The sequence below is a fragment of the Castor canadensis genome, chromosome 7 (assembly GCF_047511655.1).
Source record: "Castor canadensis chromosome 7, mCasCan1.hap1v2, whole genome shotgun sequence".
Lineage (NCBI taxonomy): Eukaryota > Metazoa > Chordata > Mammalia > Rodentia > Castoridae > Castor > Castor canadensis.
The window spans coordinates 108,467,042-108,493,004 of record NC_133392.1 but is presented as its reverse complement, the minus strand read 5'-3'; the positions used below and the strand labels follow the sequence as shown (position 1 = coordinate 108,493,004).

The window sequence follows — 25,963 nt, the reverse complement described above, 5'->3', positions numbered from 1 at the left end:
TGTGCTGTAGCCAACAATTTAATTCTAGCATACCTTGCAATTCCTGGCTGATATTTCTCCTCCGTTGGAGTTTTGGTTCTTAAAGCCGGGGCCTACATCTTGTTCATCTCTTTGTCTTTCACATTTAGCATAATGATTTGCACAGAGTAGCAACACAGTGAATGTTGGATCCACCAGGAGAACTATATAACATCTGAACTTTATCTGATGGAAAATTCTTATAAAATTAGATTTTAACAATATTTTTATCTTTGTGGCTAGGAAAAGTATTTGGTATGTTTCTCTTTTATATTAAAAAATCAGCAGTTGCATTGGAATTAAAAGAGGCTTGAAGTGCTTTCTATTACTGCTTATGTATGCTGGTGTGTTCAGATAGGTTTTAAATAAAATAACTAAGAAGTGGGAATGTTGTCCTCTGAGTAGGGAAGCCAAGGTAAAGTAAATTCAGAAAGAGCAGTGTGGAAGCCATGCTCTCCCAGGTTGAGAAAGAGGCAGGAAGTCTTCCTAGGACTGTTGAAAGTGCTATTGCGGAGGAGCGTAGGGGAACCGCTCAATTTGTATTACACTTTGCCTTTTCAGAAGCGTCAGTTCCAGGCTTTTTCTCTGTTTCTCAGGGATTAAAACAGAAAGGAGAAAAAAAGAATAAAAGAAAGAAAGCTTTTTCATGAGACAGGGACTTAAATTCTGTCACCAGTATATATTCAAAATGTCAAACTAAAATTTCAGGATTTCGCTCCCCTAAACTTTTTTCAATAGAAAAAAAACCAGATAAAAAAATCAACAGTCTTGTGTGTGTGTGTGTGTGTGTATGTGCGTGTGCACTTGTTGTGTGACCATTGTCCAGTTCTCCCACCCCATCTGTCCTTCGCTTTTACATGCATTTCCTGAGTAATTTTATGTCTTAAAGTCCAATCTTACTGAGAAGATAAATTACCAAGTAGTCATGGATTTGCAAAATGATTCTTTGCTTTACGAAAAGTATTAGAAAAGCACTGCCTTAATAGCCATCATCTCTGAGTCATATAAATGTCTTGCTTTTTAATAAGATATATCAAATATATAATATTTTAGCCGCCAAATTGATGTGTGCGGTGGGGTGTTCTACACTAATTTTTGTTTGCTATAAAATTTACTGATAACATTCTTAGTAGGAACATCTCCACTTGCAATGGATCAGTTATTATGAAGAATAACCCACAAGTCTGTGGGTCTTTGGAAATGGCAGCCAACTACACCCCCAAGATAACTAGAAGACTGCCTTGAGGACATTAGTTCAGATGGGTGCAGACACAAAGTCTCTCTCAGCCTGGGTATCCACAGCCTTTATGTGTGTTGGTTTTGAACATCAGTCAATTACAATGCATTTCAAGAAAAGACGGTATTCAGAGAAATGGGATGAGGTAGTATAGGGCTTTCCAGTAAAGTCTGAAATGGGTTGGCCTAAGTGAGAAACAGACTTAATTAAGGTTTTTCCAGTGCTCCCAGGAATCCATTTCTTCTAAACTGTGTGTCGGCCATTCTGGGGGAGGATGACTATATCAGTTGATAAAATGAAAGAAGAGGCTTTCTCTTAGGCACTCTATTTCTCTATGTGGGTCCCTTCCATGTCATTACTTGATTATGTCTATTTCTGAGGTTCAGTGGGTGGATGAGATGCAGAAATCTGTTCAAGGAGTGGGCAGGGGGCTCAGTGAGTAATCTGTGATTCAGAATTTCAAGACATTGGTCTCATTTTTTGCCGGAGCTCCCAGAGCCTGGGATCAGAGGACAGGGTATATACATAGGCAGAATGCTCTCTGAGAAAGCAGCAATGGCCTGAAAGCTGATCTGTGCCAGATGACTGGAAACGAAGCCCAGCACAAGCACAACCTTTGCTTAGTTTCTGCGTTAAGCAAGAACTGTCAGGCAGAATTGCAACACTTATGGGCAAATACGAACAAAATCAATCTTGTTACCAAAGGTTGTGACCACTCCTAATGAAGGAGGAATTGAAGGAAATTGCAAAAAGGGAAAAATAAAAGAGAAGGAAAACAAAAGAGGAAAAGAAAAAGAAAAAAAGCAGGAAAAATAGAAATATAGACTGTTTTCTTCAGTGGTTTGAATGTTGTGTGACCTAAAGTATTTGGATAATTGGCTCAAATAATTGAATGTTTAGGCAGCCTGCATATAAAATGATAGGGAAAATGCAATAGAAAACCCCCAGTAATTCTGAGAATAGTTCCCCAAATGATTGTTTTGTATGAATTTCTTTTGTCAAAAATAGCCCCCTTGTGAAAATTTACCCCAGAGCAGCAACACTGAATTGTTTATATTGATTTACAATTATTTCATGTATGTCTAAAATCAAAAGTGGGTAGTTGCAAAATCATTAACAAGTCAGCTACAGTGTGAATAGTTAAAATGTTACCCTTCAGAAACCAATGCCAAAAATGGCGCCTTGCTCAATAATGGCTAGTTTCATTAGTTCAAAATTAATTTCTAAATTGGCATGAATATTTTTTCATATTAAATGGAACCAATGAGACTTGCAGCATCTAATCTCTCACTAGCTTCCTAAAGACTTGAGTTCATTCCATGTCGACTCCACTTCATGTTTTTGTACTGCTGAGAAACACCATCCACCCACCCCCCCTTGAAAGTTGGAATCATGCATGTTAGTAAGTATTTCAGTTATGCTATTGACGTCAATGGAGTCATTAAATAGATTGCTGGCCCTCCCAGAGGCAAATCACTGCCAGGGACCTAGATACAGACACGTTTTTTACAAAGACAACCATCAGGTTTTGCTATAGCAGTAAGCCAGAGAAAAGAAAAGTTTATACTGTAGCAGACCTATCTCCAAACAGTTTCTTTCTTTCTTCTGCATTTTAGTTCCGGCCTTTCTTTCTCTTTAGTTACAGTAGGCTCAGAAAGATACCCAGATATTGTTGCCTGAATGTTTTGTGTGCAAAAGCACCTCCTGTAATTGAAACCATGAAGGGAGGTGCCCTACTTTGAAAAATGAGTCTCACCTCTTGCTCTATACAGCCTATCTTGATGTTTATTTGGCAAATCACTGTTGTCTGCTAGTGAGGTTGTGTTTGACATACAGTTGAATGAATAAACATTCCCTACATGCACACATGCACACACACACACACACACACAATTTTTCCCTTCTGCCACTTCTGCGTGACTCTAAGCTACAATCCCTTGTCTATGAATCAACCTATGCAGCCAGCACCCTGCTGTGGCACCAGTGCTCTGTAGCAAAGGGTGGAGGAGGAGGCTGGGAAGAAGGCATCGCTTCTCTTGGCTGTTCATCTGCAGCAATCCTGCAAGAGGCTGTCCACGTGCCTGTGTCCTCCCAAACCCCAGCTGCTGCCTGCTTCAAGCCTGGTCATGCAGCTCCCAGGCGTGTCAGAGAAAGCCCTCCAGGAAACAGCTGCCTCTTCCTGGGTATTCTTGACAGCTCTATTTACCTGGGTAGACCTAGGAGTGAGAGCCAAGACCCAGCCCTCACCTGGGCTCTTCCACCTGCCAGCTGATGGTGCATTAGAGCACCATCCTCATCGGTCTGGCTTTCGCAGTCTACTGCACTGGTTATAAAATCCACTTCAATCCTTGTCCCTCCACACCACGGACTGTCCGCTCCCCTTACTTATCACTGAGTATATATATATAAATGCCAGACATCTGGACACCTTTGGGAACCTCTTTTGGTTCACCTGGAGACCCAGATGTATCACACCATTTCTTACAGTCCTGGCTTTGAGGAACAGGGTACCATGCTCCCTTTTATCTCTCTTATCACCTACTGTGGTCAATTCCTTTAGCCTTTTTTCTAGGCTTTGCACCTCTGTTTTTCACCAACTGCCTTTCCTATAGTTCAGTGCTTTATCATCCTGTACCTAAACCATTATGGCCACCTTGGATTATTGTCTTTCCCCACTCTAAACCATTCTGGTTCTAGAATTTCTCATTTAAACCAAGTTATGGTTATGTTCTTGTTGCATTTAGCTACCCTTGGCTTTTAGGCTAAGAAACCAGGCATGCCAACACCCTCAGAATTTCGCACCTAACCCCTCTGCCCTCATCTCCCTTGTTATGACAGCCTCGTCCCCCCATCTACAGAGCCAATGGCTAGGGTGCGCTGAGTGTGCTGTTCCTGAGTAAGGCAGGCTCTTCTGCCCTTCTGTCTTTTTACATACAGCTCTCTCTCCCTGGGTTGCCCTTTCCTGAAAATGTCATTCACACCTTCAACTTAGGGATTTTCTTACACTGACACTGTGAACAAGTTCTTTATGTTCTCTCTGCGTCTTGGACCCTGGGGTCAGGATTAAAATAAATATGTCATCTCAATCCAGGTCTAGTACACAGTGTGTGTTTTAAGAACACCACTTGCCTCAACCATGCCCATCTGGAAAGTGCCTTTTTCAAGTTACAAGATTCAGCCAGTTTGCCATCTTTAGGACATTCCACCTCAACTCTTACTCTTAATGATTATCTCAAAAGTCTTGATTATTGTCATATTGTGTTGTAATCCTTTAATTTTCTCCCATTCTAAACCAAGAGCATCCCGAGTTCAAATACTCATCCTCTTTTTTATAGCCCTAATTTATATCATAAAACATAATAGATGCCCAATAAATGTTCACGAAATGAACAAATAGAAATGAGTGAGTGCCTAGGCCTGAATCCAAAATATTGGAAGGGAACTGAGATGCATATTGGCTTTGTTCAGGCTGGCCTAAACATCTGCAAGCTCTCCAGGCATGTGCACGGTGCTGGTATCCCTAGTAAAACTTGACTGCATGTGACTTTCAAGGCACTTCAAGTGAACTCTTTATTATACCACACAGCAAGAAGTGGCAATGTTAAAAGAAATGGAAAAAAACCAAAGTGACTAAGTATGTCTACTTTGTCACATGATGCACTGATGTTCTCTTAGCAGCAAGCCCAGTGCCTAGTACAAAGTAGGTACTTAAATAGCACTTCAGATTGAATGAAGTTAGGGCTATGGATCAATCTCTCTGACAACTTACATCTCTGAGACTTGGTTTTCTTATCTGTAAAATGGGAATTTTAATATTCTGTCATAAAGTTGTTATTAGGTTAAATAAGAAAAGTAATATCACTATGTGACCTTGAAACAAATTACTTAATTTCCTCATTTCTGAATTCGGGGGGGGGGTGGAATTTTACATATCTGATATCTAGTTGTAAGGATTGACTATCTTAACATAAATAAAGTACTCAGAAAGTGCAAGCATTGGGATTGGTGTTCTTAGTCTTATATATCATGTCTCACACAGCACGAGCATGAAACGATTGGTCACTGTATGATATGGAAGAGCCGAGGCCTTCTGGTATCAATAGGGAACCGAAACAGAAAGCATTGTTCAGATCTTTCTGGTATACTTCCCTTCCATAGTAATACAGTAATCTGCTCCCCCAAAATCTGCAGTTTCACTTTTTATGATTGCAGTTATCCTTAGTCAAACAAGGATGTTAAATTGAAAATTCCAGAAAGAAAAAATTCATAAAATTTAAATTGCATGTCCTTCTGAGTAACATGGTGAAATCTTGCACCGTTCTGCTGCGTCCTGCCCAGAAGTGACTCGTCATTGCTTTTTCAGCATACCCATGCTATATAATCCACCTGCCCGTTAGCTGCTCAGTAGCCATCTTGGTTATCAGATTGTTTGCTGCAATATCACCATACTTGTGTTCAAGTAACCCTTATATTACTTAATAAACTAACTAGTCTATTTTATTGTTATTGTTGATCTCTTATTGTCCCTAATTTATAAATTACACCTTATCATGGGTGTATATGAATATGAATAAGTAGCATATAGACATGTAGGATTCAGTACTCTCTGCAGTTTCATACATCTATTGGGAGTCTTGAATGCATCCCCCACAGATAAGGGGGACTACTGTACAATCTAAAAAGAAATCTTTCCTTAAAGTTTAAAATGCTTCCCTCCTGCAACCATAAAAATTTGGTTGTGAAGAAATAGATTTAGAACTGAAGATAGGACTCTGTAAAGCTGAGGACTTAGGAGGAAGAAAGGAGCTGATACCAAACCTAAAAGGATACTAGGTATGGTCATTTCTCTTAAAAGCAAAGTGCAAAGAAGAATGCCAGGTTATTTAAGATTCTGATAAACCAAACCTTAGTTAACTGAGAGCTTTCTCTTGCATAAACCTGAGAAGATGTTATTTTGTAAGGTAACATAATTCTAGCAGTTACATTTAAATCCAACCTGCAGGGTTGGCACACACCTGTTCGGGCACAGGTTTTTCAGCCCAAGCAGCTCAGGAGGAATAGAAGTTGAAGTTGACACAGAGCTGCCCTTTGCAGACAAGACAAATCCTACTGGTATTGCCCAGTGTGGGGGTGCGCTTTGACTCCTGGAAAGACTTCATGCCCCTCCAGTTACTGCTGGGAGGGGGAAAGCACTTTTATATCTACTTCACCCCCTTCTCTTCTCTTCAGGAGAAGTTTTGAGATTGGCTTGGAGAAGAATAGATGTAGAAGATGCCTAGGAGTAAAAAGAGGAATGACGGGAAGCATCTAAGTTCTCTTGTGTTCCCCCTGCATCTCCAAGGCAGCATGATCCTGGGGGCAGGGTGGATTCTGCTCACTTATTTCTGATCAACCCCTGGCCGGCACATTGCAAATTTGCCACCAGAGCTGTTCTCGGAAGCTGGGAGCATTTCAGGGAACAGTCTTTCACTGGAGAGAAGAGAAACAAAGCAGGGACTGTCCCCTTGAATAGAGAACAGGCAACAGAACTCACTGGATCTTAGTTTATTGTCTTGACTTCCTCCCAACCAGAGCTGTTGACAAGGACCAAAAGTGACCCTCAGAGTTTTGTGTACTTTTCCTTACCCCCGTCTCTGGCTATGTCTGCAAAGTGAGCTGGGGCCATAGTGGTAGTCTAACTTATCTGATCTGTGGAAGCAGCCAGAACAGATTCTGCATTGTTTCTCATTGCCCCCTCTCCTAGTTGTACTTTGGGCTTCACTTTTCCAGGGACTAGTCTAGCTGGCACCCCTGGTATTATAAACCAAGTAATTTCCAAAGCCCCACATGCCTGCCTCTTCCTGCAGTCAAGGAGAGAAGCTCCATAACTGCTTTGTGCTAGACACTGTGCTAGGCTCTTGGTATCCATTTTCTCCCCTAATTCTACCAAGCATAGTGGTAGATATGATTGTTCCAATTTCACAGATTTGAAAAGAGGATCCTCAGGGAGAATCTGGTGTTTACTCAAGACTGCACAGTCAGCAAGTGATGGAGTCAGAACTGAAATCTAGTCTGTGTTTCTTGAAAACCCATGCTCTTTTTCTCTACTGTCTAGACTACACTGTCCTTGCAAACCTCAGACATCAACCCAATGGGAAAGGGGTTGGTGAGAATGACACAATAGGACAGCAAAGTTACTGGATTATTAAGGGTCTTAATAATTACTACACAAGAAAGGACTGTCTTTTTATTTTTGGTTATTGGGGTTTTTTTTTGTACATTTTAATGGGCTTCATCATGATATTTTCATACATGTATCTAATGTACTTCGATCATATTCACTCAGATAGGACTCTAAGTCCTTTGTTTTTTGACCCCTTTATTCCAAGTAAGCAAATGTATGAGTCTTGAAAGAATTTATGTCTCATATGTATCTATTCTTCATGCATTTATTTATGCAAAAAGCATGTATGAAATGTACATGAGCTGCTGAGCTTGCAAAAATAAAGAAAATGCACTTAGATCTTGATTGCATGGAGCTTACAGCCCAGGAAATATTACATGAATTAATGCATGGTTATGCATTTGATAATTGTAATGAAGGAAAGTACAGAATGCTATGATTTTGATTCACTTTTTCACCTGCAAAAATGGGAATAATACCAGTACTTACCATTAAGATTGTGGTAACACTTAAAGAGATATTACCTGTAAATAATTTATAACCCTATCTAACATCCAGTATTATTTAATGTTTACTCTAATTATTATGATGATGTGTTACTATGGAAGACTAAAGTAGATTAGGAAATAAGGAAAACCTCTGTAAATAAGAGAACTTGAGGCCTGAACACTGCAGGAGCTGAGGTAGATGGTTGGTATCTGAGAGAGTAACCAATCCCTCAAAAATGCTTCAGTGGGAAACCTGGATTGATAGAGCAACAGTGAGGAATGAGACCAGAGAGTCAGAGAAAGCCCACGTTGAGCAGAACATCTCTAGGTTCATGGCAGATGTGCAAATTTTACTGGAAATTCAGTTTGTAGCATTCAAAGATTTTGATAAATAGGTTAGCATGATCTAATTTGAATTTTAAATACAGAGTTTCTATCTGAGCACCAAGTCTGATTTACTAGTACCTGCTACATGCTCCCTTTACCTGAATTTTATCCATCATAATTCTCAGCCCCTGCCCCTTCCATCCACTCTGTGGTTTAGGAAGGTAGCATCTGGAGCTAGATTGCCTGAGTATACATACAGTTCTATTCCTTTCTTTTTCTACAATTGTAGATGAATGATTCAACAATGGTTTTTCAAATCTGTATAATGGGAATAAAAATAGGATTTTTCTCATGGATTTGTCATGAGAACAGAATTAGTTAATTGTATGCAAAGTGTTTAGGACAGTAGCTGGTACACAGAAAGCAATAAACATGTTTTTAATATATGTAACTATCTATTTTCTTGATTTTTTTATGCCATTAAACTGTAAACTCAGTGAGTGGCAAAGGGCAGGTGCTTAAAAAGCATTTATTGAAGAAAGAATGAAGGAAAGAGAGGTAGTGCAAGAAATTGCAAGTGAAAGGAGAGAACAATTGCTGTTCTACTGATAGAAAAGTGGGTTTCTTGAGTCAGGGGTATATACTGATAAGGAGGAGTTAGCTTCTAAGAACAGAGAAGCTGAATAACACTGCAATTACCCACCTGCTACAGCTTTGGAGAGCCTGAAACAATGTCCACAGGGCAAAAATTTATTTCTAAATCTGCAATGCCAATTTAGATTGCCATCTGCAAAAACAGAAATTTGAGCTTGTGAAAGAGCTTCTTCATTTTCTTAGGCTGTGTGACTATTTCTCTGAAAGACAAAGGCAAGCCCAACCCCCTCGAAGTCCTCTGTTTGTTGTCTTTGGAAGGACAGGCCCACCACAGGAGCCAACCATCCTACCAGAACATAACATGACGACTTTCTTTTTAGTGCTGCATTGCTAGCAAGCCCTGAAATGAACAAGGGTTCAGTCCTGGCAACTAAACACGCAGCATGAGTGGGGGGCATAAGCACTGGAAGAGGGTTCTCTTATGTTTGTAAGCTCCAAGTCTTATAGGTATTCCATGCCAACAGAGCCTTTATTTCTTCATGTAGTTAACCAGGTTAATTGTCTTGACAAACAGCAAATCCGCCAGCTCCCCGAGTGTTCCAGCTCTGCATGGTGTGTGTATATACACACCTGTACCTTAATGCTGGCCTGTTAACTTTTTGTTCCAGGGAAAAATAAGGGTTCTTCACATGTTTTTGTTGTTTTTTTTTTTTTTTGTCAACACAATGAGTTTGCGTCCCAATGACCTGGTTTTCCATTACTACTTCCCTCTCTCATTGCAAGTTTAGCTTGTCTACCTGTCTTTACCTAAAGAGCATTCTAGGCCTTCACTGACTTACTCAGCTTTCCATGCCCCTCACCCTTCCTGTCTTTTTAATCTCATTAAAAGGCTCTAAAAAACCTCATACAACTAGTCCTGCTATCGTTAGTAATTGCTCACTCGTTCACATTGTATTGGACTATACATTCCTATGTTTTTCTATATCATTCACCCATTTGTTCAGGTTGGTATGTATTCTTAAGCTGCATCATTTAATTATGGACTAACTCTGAGGGAGAGGTGGCTCAGTCTTGTAAGGAAGACTAAGACTCTGATCTTGAGTTTGTAGCACCTGGAAATAAGGACTAAGATACATAAAGATAAAGACCATATCAGTCATGGTCTTTAATGTCTCCTTTACTCTAAATTTTTCAATTTAGATGTTAATGGCACACATAAAATACCTTTACAGCAACACTTAGATACATGTTAACAATTAAATAACTGGGTACTATAGTCTAGCCAAATTGATACATCATGCTGATGATCACAGGTACCAACTAACCACCAAACAAAAAAGCCTGACTTCAGAGTCAGATTAGCATTATGCCTCACTCTGCTATAAATAAGATATATAAAATCCAGGAAAATAAAAATTCCTATATTCTTTCTGACTGAGTCTTTACTTCAAAACATAGTAAAATAACCAATTGTCCCAACTCACAGAATTGTTTTGGAAACCAAAGGATAGTTTGAAAGACCAGAACAACAAAGAAGACATCTTGACGATGCTCAAGCTCTCACCATTCTCATCACTGGGCAGACTGTCCTGAGAAAAGACACCCTGGGCTTCAGCTTTCCAAGAAGACCAGTTGACTTGTGCCCACTGCCTGGATCCCATAACATTATCTTTATAAGGTTAATTTTGGCCAAAAATATCTTAGGAAAGGAGAAAAGGGAGGTGAGAATCTTCCGTATGTATATTATTGATTTTCACAGAGTGAGGTTTGAAATAAAATTTGGAAATTTGAATGTCATGCCAACTCACTAGGTCATCCTTGAGATTTCTTACTTCTCAAACATGAATATTTGAACTTCCTTTTTTCCATTTGCCCTCCAAGTCTCATGCTCTTGTCACTGAGAATGCCTCTAGCTGTTGCAGAACATACTGGCACCAGGAGACCCTCCAGTCTTCTGGTCATCACAATTCCAAGCTTTTGATCTCACCTAGGAATTCCATCATCCTAGTAAAGCCTTCTATCCCTGAAGCACTTGACACTTCTTTTTTTTTTTTTCATTTTTCTTTTATTATTCATATGTGCATACAAGGCTTGGTTCATTTCTCCCCCCTGCCCCCACCCTCTCCCTTACTACCCACTCCGCCCCCTCCCTCTCCCCCCCCAATACCCAGCAGAAACTATTTTGCCCTTATCTCTAATTTTGTTGTAGAGAGAGTATAAGCAATAATAGGAAGGAACAAGGGTTTTTGCTGGTTGAGATAAGGATAGCTATACAGGGCATTGACTCACATTGATTTCCTGTGCGTGGGTGTTACCTTCTAGGTTAATCCTTTTTGATCTAACCTTTTCTCTAGTACCTGTCCCCCTTTTCCTATTGGCCTCAGTTGCTTTAAGGTATCTGCTTTAGTTTCTCTGCGTTAAGGGCAACAAATTTTCGCTAGTTTTTTAGGTGTCTTACCTATCCTCACCCCTCCCTTGTGTGCTCTCGCTTTTATCATGTGCTCATAGTCCAATCCCCTTGTTGTGTTTGCCCTTGATCTAATGTCCACATATGAGGGAGAACATACGATTTTTGGTTTTTTGAGCCAGGCTAACCTTACTCAGAATGATGTTCTCCAATTCCATCCATTTACCAGCGAATGATAACATTTCGTTCTTCTTCATGGCTGCATAAAATTCCATTGTGTATAGATACCACACTTTCTTAATCCATTCGTCAGTGCTGGGGTATCTTGGCTGTTTCCATAACTTGGCTATTGTGAATAGCACTTGACACTTCTACCTGCCTCTAGGCTGTACTGTTTTAGACCTATTGAGATTTAAAAGAGAAAAGAGCAGATTAAATGTAGTTTGGAAACAAATGTGTGACTCCAGAGAAAACTGAGAGTAAATAGAACAGCAGAGGAAAACCTTCAAAGACAGATTCCTGTATGGTATCACCTGAAGCATTCTTCCTTACCACAGACAGTTCACAGGCCTTGAATTCATAGGCCAATGAATCTGCCGTCCATGTACAGTTTCCCTCTTTCCCCTTTATCTTTTCATAAAGAACTGCTTTCAACAAATTACTACACTGAAACTACTTGGGCACTTTCTGAGGCATAAGGTATAAGCATCTCACTACATTCTTTCCCCTTAAATCCTGCTTTTCCTCAGGTCTTGAGTAACTTGTTTTATTCTAGTTGTAAAAACATTTGTCTTGACTTCCACTTTCTCTGCAGCAGTGGAATATGCTTCTACTTCTCACTTTCTAAGTGTATTGGTGGGATTGCATATTGCTGTACCCTTCAAGTTTCCATAGAGGGAATTCTGTCATGCAGAAGGGTGGACTCAGACAACTCTGAGATTTTTTCATGCTACAGTTGTAAATGACAGAACTGTGGTTTGATAAAACTATTTGAGTGCATTCTGCGACCTTTCCCCAAAAGTGTTTTGTTTCCAAAGAGCTCTCCATAAAGCCTTTCCTTCAAACACAAGGCATGGGGGACTCAACATAATATCATACCAAGATTTGCTATTGGGGACTCTGCAGACCTCTTGTCATCCTCAACATTGATCCTTATGATGTCAATATTATGGTCCCTTTTTTCTTAGCCAATCAGACTATGCCACGATGATGTTAAGTGGTTAAAAAAGAAGACACTCTGCTAGTAGGTAACAGAGCTAGGACTTGAACCTTGGCTCTTTTGGCTCCAACCCCTGTATACCATGTCATCAGGTAGGTGATGCCCACACATGCACCTGTCTTAAAGGTACATACCCCTTGTGATGAGGTTTATATCTGCTGTTCCAATCACTTAACTTTCTCTAAACAACACTCATAATTTCTGTAACCACATTTAATTTGTTCTTTTCTCAAGATTCTGAAACTAGAGATAATTTAGGAGAAAATATATGTTAAGCTCTTATTTCCTTCTGAGGAGTAAATGAGGCATCAGGAAGATGACCATGTCTCCTTCTCTTCCAGGAGCAAGTCCCCTTCACAAACAGACTGTGGGATTTGGAATAGGCCATCCTGGCAGGGGAAGGAGGTATAGAAAATTTGGGGAACATAGCACAGCTCTACTCACCAGATATTCTCAGCCTCTGACATCACAAAGAGACAGTCAGATTTCAGATCTATACTGAAATCGGGGTGTGCCTTGCTTCAACACAAGGAGGCAGCCATCCAATTCTAGACTGGCTCTGGAAAGTCCCACTTTGAAAAATTTGCTTTGTTCAACTACCTACCTCAAATGAAACTATGTGACTTAAGCAAAAGAACACTGGGCTGGAACTCAGGAAACTTAAATTTTAGTACCAGTACCAACCAGGTGTGTGACCTGAAGTAAATCCTTTAACCTTCCCAGACTTAGTCATCTTTACTTTGAGCTATTTTGAGTCTTCGAGTCTAGAATCCAATTTTACAGCCCAGAAACAGTGTGTGGGTGTTGGGATGGATAATTCTTTGCCAGAGAAGAACTAGGCCCTGATCTTGTAACTTGGGAATTTGGAGTTCAAGTTCAGGTCTCTTTGGTCTGATTCTAAACTTTGGTCTTCTTCCACCCCATCTCACTCCAATAGGTGACCACACCATTATTCTGTAGTAGAATGGATCACTACTATTTTCCCAATCCCTCTTAGCCTTATAATTAGCACAACTCAATAGCAAACTTTCATAAAATGTTAATGATCACTACGGAAACAAAAACAAAAGGAATGTGATTCTTCACCTAAACTTAAAGGCATTTTCACAAGGAGATTCAGAATGCCGTGAGTTAGATCCCAGTTCTACTATGTCTTAGGATAATTATTCCTATTCCTATACCTTTTTCACACTTTGGTTTCTTTATTTTCATTTTCTTCATCTTTAAATCCTTCCTCTTAGCATTGTTATGAGGATGAAATGAGTTATTTCACATAATACACTTAAAAAAGTGCCATTTACAGAGCCATGACTGAATTCTGGTTATTGCCACTGCTGTGATTATGTGTTTGTTAGCCCCTTTGTGCCAGGAGTCTTAGAAGGTTGAAACTGGGTCTTGATCACAGGCACTTAATAAATGCTTGTTGGAGCCAATTATTTAATAAATATGTACAATGATTTTATTATATTGCAAAGCTCTTTGATAGGTCCTTGGTAGAATCCAAACTTCTCACAATTTACTTAGCAAAGAGACCATGTCACAGAGCTTATATTTGTCTCCTCATCTTTTTCCTCCTCCTTTTCCTTCTCCTCCTTCTTCTTTATGGCCCTTGTTCAGAAAACTTTAAGGAATGGGGAGCAAAGTAGTCCACATGCATACTTACTAACTTAATCAGGTAAGCTGTCCCAGAGGAAGTAAGATTAACAGCATGCTAATAGGAAGATACGAGTTTTTCTTTTTTTTTCTTTTTTTTTTTTTTAAGTTACCAAATTTATTTGTTTATTTGTAAAGGGAAGATCTCTTAGAACTCTGAGGTCAGACAAAGAGTATCACCTAATTTTGGTAGGTTTTCTGTGTCACAGAGAGAGAAGAAAAAGAGAGAGACTGATTCTCTTATTCATTCACCTTCTTGTTTACTAATTCATTCACTCCAAAAGCACCTGGTGCATAGTCATCACAACATGAATCAGGCATTGTGTTGTGTAATGGAGATGAGTGAGTAAGGCAGTTTCCTCCCTGGGGAAGCTCACAGGCTTGAAGGGCAAATATAAATTGATATATAATACAGTATGATATGAATTTGCCAGAAGTATGAATAAAATTCTCTGAAAGAGAGAGGCAAGTGGTTAAAAGCAGGATCCGAGCTTGAGTACAAATAACGCTCTATAGGGGGCTATACCTGGGAAATGTTTTTTTTTATTTTAAAAATTTGTATTTCCCAAAACTAGGCCACTCATTACATGGTTGAGTTCTCCAGATATCTCAGCTCAAATAAGCAGATTCACTGGGCACCTATTATAAGCAAGGGGATTGAGAGAAGACAGATTAATTTTGATCATGCCCACTAGGACAAGGAAAGTATAGGCAATATAATTTGAGCTCTGTCTTAGGGATTTCACAAGACAAAGTGAGAAATGCTGTTTAAGAAAGCAGACCTTGATGAAATAAGGGTATAGAGGCCAAAAAGAGCGTGGGCTGTTATTGAAAGCAGACCTTGATAAAATAAGGGTATAGAGGCCAAAAAGAGTGTGGGCTGTTATTGGAACAAAGTCACCCTAAGGAATCAGTGAAAGGAGAGGATGGAAAGATGAGGTGGGAACCAGACAGGAAAGGTTGGTGAGAAAAAGCTAGAGGGTTCTTTTTGCATTTTTATTTGCTCATATTAATTGTGCAAGGGGATTCATTGTGCCAATTTCCAATAACCTTACATTGTATATTGGTTAGATTGCCCCAACCATATCCCACTAAAGGGTTTTGTATACCTAGCACACAAACTGAGATATTACTTTATGTGCAGTGAGGAGTCACTGATATTTGTCTAGCAAAGAGTACACTAGGAGAACTGTGATTCTTGGGCAGTTAGTATAGATAGCATTGGCCACCATGACAGGAAAACTTACTAGACATCGTTAGGAGACTTGGGAGGGAGTTGATGAACCCCAGTTCATCCATCACTTAGTTGTGTGAATGTGAGCAAGTTTGCAACCATGTTTGAGCCTTAGTCTCCTTATGCATACAGTAAGAAAGACCACTCCCTAAAAACAATAACCACAGCAATTTTTACTGATTGCTACTCTCTGAGTAGCATTGTACCAGGCCATTACTTTTTGATATTTAAACCTCAAAACAGTTCTAGGAGTCTTTAAAAAGTGAAGCATAAATTGGCCCACCAATTCCACTCTTAAATATCCACACAAGAGAACAGAAAACAGATATGCATGCAAAGTCTTGAACACAAATGTTATTAACAGCATTATTTATAGTAGCTAAAAATTACAAACAACCTATCGGTCCATCAGTTGGTGACTGGCTAGACAAAAGAGGTCATCCCATACAATGAAACATTATTCAGTAATAAGAAACAAACCGCAGATACATGCTACATACAATATAGAGGATCCTTAAAAATATTATGTCCAGTAAAGAATCCAGATATGGGTTGCCACATATTATCTTATTCTATTTATATGAAATACCTGAAAAAGCAATGCTTACTGCCTGGGAACAAAGTAGGGAATAGGGTTAACAGTAAAGGTACCTGATGATGATAGTAAGATGATAAAAATTACTTTAAACTGATTTATGGTAAGGGTTGCACAAAAGAGTAAATCTGCTAAATCATTGAATTGTAAACTTGAAAATTTAAGTAGATGATTTACAAAATCTGCTTCAGTGAGGTTATTTAAAATACCAAAACTGACTGTGAAGTAGAATGAGAATATTGACTTTCCCAAAGTCTTCACTAAGAACTAGTAGAGCTAGGATTCAAAATTTTTTCTCCTTATCCTGAGCTCATGTCCTTGACACTGTCCATACCTACCATATCTCCCTATGAAACAAAGTGGTTTTGAAAATTAAATTAAGCATAAGATATATGATTTTTTTCACACTACATACAGAGCAAACATGTGGACAACTGTCAAGAACAAAATCTTAGCTGATTCTAATGGGGACAGCAGTTTGCCAGATGGAGTGGAGAGGAAAGAATGTGAAGGACTGTACAGTGGTCCAGCCTGGAAGTACCAGGAGTCTGCCCAGGGTACTGTCAGGAGAAAGAACAGGAGCTGTGGAAGATGAAGCCAAGAAGGGTTATGTTCTTCCTCCTACCACACGTTCACTTCTCTAAACAAGCTGTTAGTTCTATGAACAAGAGAAGACAAAGAACAGAGGTCTTCCTTTGCTTTGGCAAACAGCTGACACCCTTTCCCATCATAAACTTTATAATTCGGGATATAAAACCAAATCCAACAACCCAACCCAGCCAGAAGGTTAAATAAATACATGCTAAATAAATAAGGGTAGTTGTTTTTCCCCCTTGGCCCACGAGTCTCTGTGGAGGATGCCATGTGTTTCTGGTAATTGAAGTCTGCTAGTGGATTTTTCTCCTTGTGTAAATTTGGGGGAAGGGCCTACCCAGAGTTACAAGTTGAAATTTTGAGGAATTGGACTTTTTGCATATTTGTTTTGCATTTTCCAATCATAATCCCTATTCATTAATGATAATCATGAATCACAGGTGAGGAAGTGGACCTCATATTGCATCTTTTATTTTGAAATATCATTAAAATTCAAAGGGTAGAAAAGTAGTATCCTTGGCAGATACAGGACTAGGTGACTTAATGGGGTTTTTCCTGCATTACAGTGTTGTGGCACTGAGGTGCCTGCCACATTGTAAAAGTTTATTATTAATAAATCCACATTTCTCAAAACAAATAAGACAGCATGGCAAATAGTGGTGTTTGCTCTGTATGTTTGGTTTCTCATCATTTCCTCAGACCAAGCCACTGGTGCTTCCCATTGCATTAGTGAAAAAAAATGTGAGAATTCACAGTTTGCCTTTTTTGGCAACATAAACACTGGACAATCTGTGGTCACAGAGTCAGGTCTCCTTGTTCCAGAGGGCTTGGTTGCCAGCAAATGGGACTGCGCGGCTCCTTAGAGAAGACAATATTGAATCTGGAAGTGCATAGGACTTGGCCCTTGTGCTAAAGAGAATTCTGAATTTCCTTTGGTTTTATTACATTCAGTCTTTGAGTCACTACCCCCAAAGAGCCAGGAAAAGCTAGTATATGTCTGCCATTGTAATTAAATGTTCAAGCTTAAAGTAGCTCAGAGAAATCTTAAATGTAGCAAAACTAATACTGCCAGCTTTGTTAGCTGCTGTAAGAATTCAACCAGTCAGAGCTCACTCGAAGTATCCTTCTTGGATGCTGACTATGTGTGTGACAGGATCCTAGGCACTGTCTCAGTCCCCAAAGAGATTATAGTGAGCACAAGTGGAGATGGCATTTAAAGGTGACACATTTACTTTTAAATGACAATAAAGTGGTAAGTGGTGTTTTATTCCTCAATGAAGATTTTCAGAGCTGTCCTACCCCTTCCACTAGCAAGTCAAATTCATCTCTGAACCCAAATACTTTGATTTAACTCTTATAAGGAATAACAGAGAGACCATGAGTTTTGGTGTAAGAAACTTAAAAATCTGAATGGCACACTGCCTAGGTATTAGCTGGATTATAAATTCTATAAAGATGATTACTATTTAAATACTGTATATCTCAGAAGCTAGCACAATGCTTCACAGTCAGTAAGAATTCTGTAAGTATTTGATGTTAAACACATAAGTTAATGGTGTAACCCCAGCAAAGCTAGCCTGAGTCAAGATTCCTCCTGGTGACACAACAATAACCAACCTACTTCATAGGAGTTGAAAGATGGTTTCCAAGAATGGTTGAGCTTCCACCAAGACTCTGGAACTTCCTTGACTGGACCCAAATTCTGGCCTGTTGCTTTATCAACTTGTGATTTTGATCTTGTTTCTACCTCAGTTTTTCTGACTACCAAATAAGAATAATAATACTCTCTATCTATGTCTTAGGCTTGTTACTAGGACTGAATTAATTAACATTTTATAGTTCTTAGACTAGGGTCTGGTACATAATATGTTCCATGCACATATTTATTAAATAAAAATAAATAAAAATTGATTTGCCATGAAAATTAATAATTACTATTATTATAAAAAGCTTAACATAGCTAGTCACAAAAATATTGAATAAATGTTAAGGAATTTTGTGTTTGTCTCCAATTTTCTAAGCAGTGTAATAAATACACAAAAAGGAGTATAGTTAGTTGAGTACTACAGGCTTTCTGAGGATCAAGAGGACCTTGTGAGCTAGAAGTATGGGGGAGGGTTTCATCAAGGAGTTCAAGTGAGACCTGAGTTAAGGGCTAAATGACAGAGGCAAGAAGGTCACAGAAGGGGCATGTAGTCTGCAAAAACTTTAGAAAGAGAAGGTCAGGTCAGTCATGAGATGCTCCATCATCCACAGGACTTAGTCCTGGCTTCTGGGAGAATAACTGGTCATAGTACAACTTTCTAAGTGAATTTGGCCAAACCTCTGCTTTAGTTCTATCCTTTCAACTGCTCAGATTAACACTTTTATGGTTATTTATTATATACTTTATAATTTTAATTATTATTTACTAATTCTCATTTATTAAGAAAGTATTTATGTAGATCTCAGATATTTTGTTAGACAGTGGTAAATAAAATGGAAAGGAACATTTTTTGAACCAAGAGGGAGAGACAGACTATGAACAAGAAAATAGACAATTTCGGTAAGTACTTGAAAGGATATTAGGAGAGTGAAGCCACAGAAAATAATAGGAGGTGAAGGAAGATTGTTTAGATTAGAAATGGGAGAAGGTTGTTCCAAAGAGGTGATAGTTTTACATAACTAGAACGGTAAGAAGGCAAACAAGGAGTATTCCAGACAGGGAAACACAATGTTCAAATCTTTGAGAATGGTAGATTTGAGAAAGAGTACCAGTGTTGCTGGAGTGAAGCTTGCTGGGAATGAGTGGTACAAAATGGAGTTAATAGCAAGTAGGCCTGAACCAGATCTTGTAGGGTTTATAGGCTGTGGTAAGCACTTTGAATTGTTAAAGCAAATTAGAAGCCACTACAAAGACATGAAGGGGAAAAAATTACAAACTTTCTTAAAATTTTGTCTACCTTAATGTATATAATAAATTAGGTTGGGGTAAAAAAGTGTAGGTGAGAGGAACGTTGAAGCAGTGGGACTTCCAGGCAGAGCTGAGAGTTCATTTGAGATTTGAAATCAGAAATATAAAGTGAATCTAACACAAAATGTAAGTGGATTTACTTCTGCAATCATACTTCAGTGACCTGATTTAATTGATGTTGAGCTTAGAGGCAGGGATAATTTCCAGTGCTGGGAATAATAATTGAGTACACCACTACCCCGCACTAGCATCCCAGCCCTTAATGTATGTTTGGTAAGCTGCTTTGGAGACTTGGACACAAGACGCCTTCCGCCCACCATGCTGCTCCTTATTCCCCAGCTCAGAGAGAGGAACCATGGTATCCATGAAAGAATGGTGCATGGAGCATGCAGCCCAGCCAGAGGATGTCAGAAATTGACTGGCTGAGTTTGAACTTTATACCTAGAAGATATCTAAGCAAGATGCTCTGTGCTGATGTACTGAACAGTTTGCCAGGTCTTTCTCAGTGAAGAGACTTTTCTCTACTCAGGAGGTTACCATCAGCTTTCCCCAATGCCAAGATCTCATGAATGGGGAAGGGGTGCAAAACCATTTCTCCACACGTAAAGATTTAGAACAACAGCAAATGTACTGAGCACGTGTTCCTGACGGGGTCTGAGTTAACTGCCTTCATACCCAATATCTCCCTCAATATTTGAAACGACCCAGTGAGATAAGAATCATTATGATCTCTGTATTACCGATAAGAAAACTGAACTTTAGGGAGATTAAATAATTTTTCCATAGTCAGGAAGCTAACAAGTAGAGAAGTAAAGAGTGGAAACCAGCATTCTGACTCCAGAATCCAGGCTCTTTTAACAAGGACAGTCTAATTGTGAATCAGAGAGCAGCCTTACCAGACCAAGTCATAGTTCATATTCATGTGTTATCACATGTTGCCACCATTCTATAAATTTTACTCAGAAAACATATGGTTTGCATTTGCAACTATATTGACACTGGGTTCTATTCTCCCATGTTCTCGAAATGAGGGACTAATGTGTTGGGTATAATACAAAAATTAATGGCTTTGATGCATATGTCATTTTTTTCTTGAGCATAGCAGCTCATAAAGAGAAAATTTTATGGTTTGTTGATTTTTTTTGCAAGCCTGGTAACCTCCATTAGGAGAATTTCCCCAAAGTGAAATGTCCCAACACATGTGACATAGCATAAGTCAGAAACCATGTGCCTAAGGATTAGCAATGGCAAAATCTTTCCCCACTGTGGAATTACAAATTGAGATTCGACCTCTAAGACAAATTCCAAATGACTGAGGTCAAAAAGAAAATCTGAGTGTCAATATCTGGGTATCTGAACTGTCTAGGTTATTTATGGACAAACTCTTGATGAAGACCTATATTAGGTAGTCATGGCTTGTGAACTGGTTTTTCTGGAAATGAAGGATTACGGATTTTCATGGATCATCCACACTCTCCACACTTAATCAGAGCCAAATGGTACACACTGAGATTGAATATGCGCTTTGAATTTCTGTACTAGGGTCTAGGGAATCTGCATTTGAAGATCAAGCCCAGGTGATTCTTGAATAAACTAAAGTTGAAGAACCACTGAATAAATGTAATTTAGTTATTTGATTCTTTTCCTCTCCTTTCCATGTTAAGGTGAGAGTAATTAAATGATCTTCTAACAAGCAAGCTTGGCTATCCCTACAATAGGAATACAAGACAATAGTTGGCTGAATGCCTAATCTGTGCCCACTAGTGCATAATGTTCCTATTTCATATGTAACAAATTCGCAGGCAGAGACTATCACTACTCCCATTTTGAAGATAAAGTAAATGACATGAAGGCAATTTAAGCAACTAGCCCAAGGTCGCACACAGTTACCAACAGGTAAAATGAGGACTTGGAATGATTCTACAGTCATTGAAAGCCAAATCATTATTTGGAGACAGATAACCATGGATCATGGATATAAACTATAGCTTATCACTTACCAGTTTGAAAGATGACATTAATACTAACTTTGCCCAGTTTTTGTAAGAATGACCTAAAGAATGCAAGTTTGGCATGGGAAGGGCAGTTCATGTTGTGATCCTACTTAGGAGGCAGAGATCAGGAGGATCACAGTTCAAAGCCAGCCTGGGTAAATAGTTCATGAGACCCAATCTCAAGAACACCCTTCACAAAAAAGGGCTGGCTCAAAGGGTAGGCCCTGAATTCAAGCCCCAGTACCACACAAAAAAAGAGTGCACATAACGCTCCAAATACAGGCCTACCAGGTAGTGGAAGATCATGAAATGGTGACTGTCACGATTAAAGTATGTCATGATTTTGAGGACTGTAGTCAGTAAACAACTGTAACTTAAGTACTCAGCTCATATAAAACACACTCTTCTCTCATTTCCAGGGACCCAATTACTCGATCGGCTCTACTTCTGCCTTCTCTCTATTTTTTTAGATATGACCTGTGCTTTTAAGACTCCTCTTTTTCTACAGAATTTAAAAGAGACATAAACATTTCTCTTGTTCTCCTGTCCTTTCTAAGTGAGTTTGAATGAAATGAAGATATTTTTCCAAGGGCTTTAGGTACTGATGTTTGCAAACGGCCAGAGCTCCCTGGGGGTAAGTCGGAACCAACTCCAGCTACAGTATTCTGGTGTCCCAGCGGCCCAGCCCCGCCACAATAAACCTATTTGGGGACGACATGGTAATTTGGGCCATGGCATTTGGCTTAGTGGTTCTAATTGTGACATACAGTGACTCAGGTTTTTCTCATGTACACGCCAGCGCCTCACAAAATGACCTTTTCTGAGGTTCTTGAGGTCAGGCAAGTAAGGAGGGAGGAGCACTATGACTTTCTAAACAAAGTCCCTTTGTCTCTACACCACTTGCTTGGACAAGTGTCTCCTCACGTGCAGCAGCCACTTGCTATGGGGCTCTTGGCAGTGACTAAACTGTATCAGAAATAAAGGGCAAATTCTGAAATCCTCTGGGAAATTATCTTCTCCAGAGAACGATAGGCTTAAGACTTCAGATCAATGAGTGCTCTTGTTCATTCTTCTTTGCTCATTCTTTTCTTTTTTGAGCATTTTAAAGGTTGTTGAATTTCAATATTTATTGAGCGTCTGTTGTATACATTGTATACACTATCAGGTTTGTGAAGGCTGCAGCCTGGGCTGAACTCATTTACCATTATTCTCCCAGTCTGCAAAATGCACATTTGATTTACATCAATAATTCCCATAATCAGCATTGTGTTTTTTAATTTAATAAGCAACATTGCATTTTTATTTTAAATAAAATAAAAATTTATTTTATTTAAAATAAAATTTATTTTAAAAATTCTTCAGACACCTTAGAAAAATAAAATTTAACAAAATCTTCTTAATCAGTTAGTACACAAAAAGCATGCAATCTCAGATAAGGGGCTATGTGGTTCTCCATAATAGCCAGGTGTGTGATATTTTTATATTCTCAACTAACTGGTTGAGAAACTCTGAACCAGATACTCTCTATGATTTCTTTCAAGTTCAGAAAGTCTGTGATTTTATGGCAACTTTTCCCAATAGAGCTGGTGTTTTTATAGCTAAGTGAAGAGAGATACTTTCTTAGAGAAAGATAAATTAGCAGGACTTGGGTGATAATCAGTAATTTCCACTGTCAACTTCTGATTGTTCATTCACGAATAAATGTGTATGTTGACCCACAAAATAAAACTTGATCTTTGCCACCAAATTTAAATTAGTTTAGACCCAAACTGAATTTTTTTACTTGTTTTTATCAACCACTCATCTTCATAAGCCCAAATTAGCCAGGTACTAAGAAGTATTTATTAAACCACTTTTATCAATTTTCTCTCAGTTTCTTGTGCTTTGCAAACAGGTCAGTAATAAAGATAAAAGAAAGAAACAATAAATCTTGAATTCTTTCTTTTTAAGCCATATTTTGTATGCATTTTCTTTGTATATTAACTACTTTTATTAATTCAGGAAGGTCAGACAAAAGAGGAAACACAGAAAAAGAAAAATCAAACAGCAGAGAAAGTGGCAAGAGATTGAGTTAGAAGAGAAAGTGAGAAATAAAATCCAAAAGGAAATTTCAGGGGAAATCCCCCTGTAAAAGAAAAGAAGACAAAGGTGTAGCTTGGGTGTTTTGTGACTCATGTCTTGGTTCTGTACCTGGGTGACTCATTTGATGAAAAGCGTAGCTGGGTCTGAGAACTTTGGAATGATTTGCAAGTTCACATTGTGTGTATATTTTTTCTCATTTCTTTAAAATGGAAATATTAATTGCTTACCAGAACTACTCCTGATATTGGGGTTATCTGTATAGTCACTGGAGATTTAAAATTAGATTATGGACTTTGAATTCTGGAAAATGTTTAAGAAACTTTGTTCCCAGTAGCCTGTCTGTTTTCTGCAGGAACAGACAGATAGGAGATGCCAAGGGGTCCTGCACAGGCCTGTGGAAGGTATAGACAAGATTAGTAGCTTTCAAACATTTTTTATCATGACTCATAATAAGACATATATTTTACATCAAGACTTGGTTTCCACATGTCTGTGTGCTTTATGAAACAATAGTTATCTTTACTACATATGTTATGCCAGACATTTTTCTATTCTGTTCCATTCCATTCTGTTGTGTTGTTATTTTAAATAAATGCTGGCCTATTAAATAAATTTGCCAATTCACTACTGGATCTCTAAGTGCATCTGTAATCTAGCCTTAAATACACACATTGTTAAAATGCATTACAGTCAATTTTCAGGAACATGTCTCTCACACTCTATCCTTCTGCTAAAATCCTTGCAAGTCCTCAAATACCACAATGTCATTCATTTCCTTGCATGTCATTCCCTCTGCTAAGAGCACTTCAGTACTATCCTACTCCCCTTTCTTTACCAGGCTGACTCCAGCTGGTTAAGGCTCACCTCAGGGGTCATATTCCTTCCTATCAGACTGTTTATTTGTTCTCAGCCCTCTCCCTAGCATCTGATGCTTATCTTGATCTCAGTCTCACCAGGCTATATTGTGATGATCCATGTATATGGTTTTTTGTGTAGCATTAGACTTTTTGAAAGTAAAACTTTGTCTTATTTTATATCCATAAGAATTGGTCTAATGCTTCACACATACCTGATTTTGAGGTGCTTCCTATTGGTGGGCACTTGGTAGGAAGTGGGCTGACTTCTTAGTTAGCTGTCATCTGTTTCTCACAAGCAAAAAGCAGTTAGTATGCTGACTTTCATTAGAATCTTTCTTTTGCTGCTAATAGGAGATAGTGAAGCAAAGTATTAAGAACTCAGACTCTGGAGCTACTCAGAACTGGATTTGAATTTTGGCTCATCAGTCACTAGCTCTGTGAGTAGGCAAAGTATTCAATTGTGTAAAACATCTCAGTTTCCTCATCTGTAAAATAGGAATAATAACCTTCTCCAGCTGTTGTTAAGATTGTGTGAACATTATTAGGCAATGACATGTGAACCCCATGAGGGCAGGAGCTCTTGTCATTTGACTTATTGCTATACTTAGAACAGTAGCTGGCATATGTGTGTTGAATCAGTGGATGTTTTGTTCATCATAGGCCCTCCTTAGTTCATAGAAGTTCTTATTCACCAAAATCTTTGGCATATGCATGGTATACATAAGAATTTCCTATAACATATATGAGGAGAAGCTAAGTGCCCACCTTCAGTGAGCAAGCCCGAGCTCTGCAAACATAAGATGCAGATAGAATCTTTTGCCTTCCTCAAGAAGTTTGTTTTTCAGGCTGTTAGGCTCAAATTAAGTTCAAAGCCATTGGATTCTCTGGAAGTTCTACTCTCCTGTTGCTGAACTGCCCCTCGGGGACATTTGATTAATTCCTTTTTTCTGGTCTCTTTTTCTTACCATACGTCCATTAGCACATCATTGCGCATTGCGTATTCAATGGATTCACAGATTTTAATTCATAATTTTGGAGAAAATGACACATTTCTCAGTGTTCCTAGAGTTGTTTCACTTTCTTCTTCCACAAAGATCTTGTGTAAGATTCATAAGGATGGGTTAGCTGTTATTCCTTAAAGTCTTATACTTTTTCTTATTTCATGAATGGATGTTTATATTTGGGGCCTTTCCCATTTCCAGTACTTGTTTGGTTTCAAATAAGTTCTTGTGCCACATAACAAAGGTATTGTTTAAAGTTTTTTAAATTTCCCCAGTTTACAGACATCTCTACATATTATATTTCAAACAAAAATACAACAAACACATTTTATAATGTATTTCTCAAACTCTTCAACAAGACAGGCTCAATAAAAGGATGACTACTTCATTTCTGCAAAAGATTGAATCAACAAGGATGAAAAGAGATCCTGCAGAGAAGCAACTCACCTTGCCTATACGTTCTCATGCACTTATTCAGGAAGTCCTTTTATTATAGAACTGCTCCAGAATCTTTTCAGTAGCAAGCAAACAATTCAGATTATTAGTC

General features: G+C 38.7%; 1 protein-coding gene across 5 annotated transcripts in view; it reads left to right on the top strand.

The window, feature by feature from the left end:
* Window positions 1-25,963, top strand: part of Pde4b (phosphodiesterase 4B) — a 524,185-nt gene that overhangs the window by 425,941 nt on the left and 72,281 nt on the right. The window contains exon 5 of one of the 5 annotated variants that reach the window (XM_074079859.1): window positions 6,524-6,558. The exons of the other annotated variants lie outside the window; for them this stretch is intronic. Within the exon in view, the coding sequence (XP_073935960.1) occupies window positions 6,524-6,558 (35 nt within the window). The remainder of the gene's footprint in view (window positions 1-6,523; window positions 6,559-25,963) is intronic. 5 annotated transcript variants of the gene reach the window in all.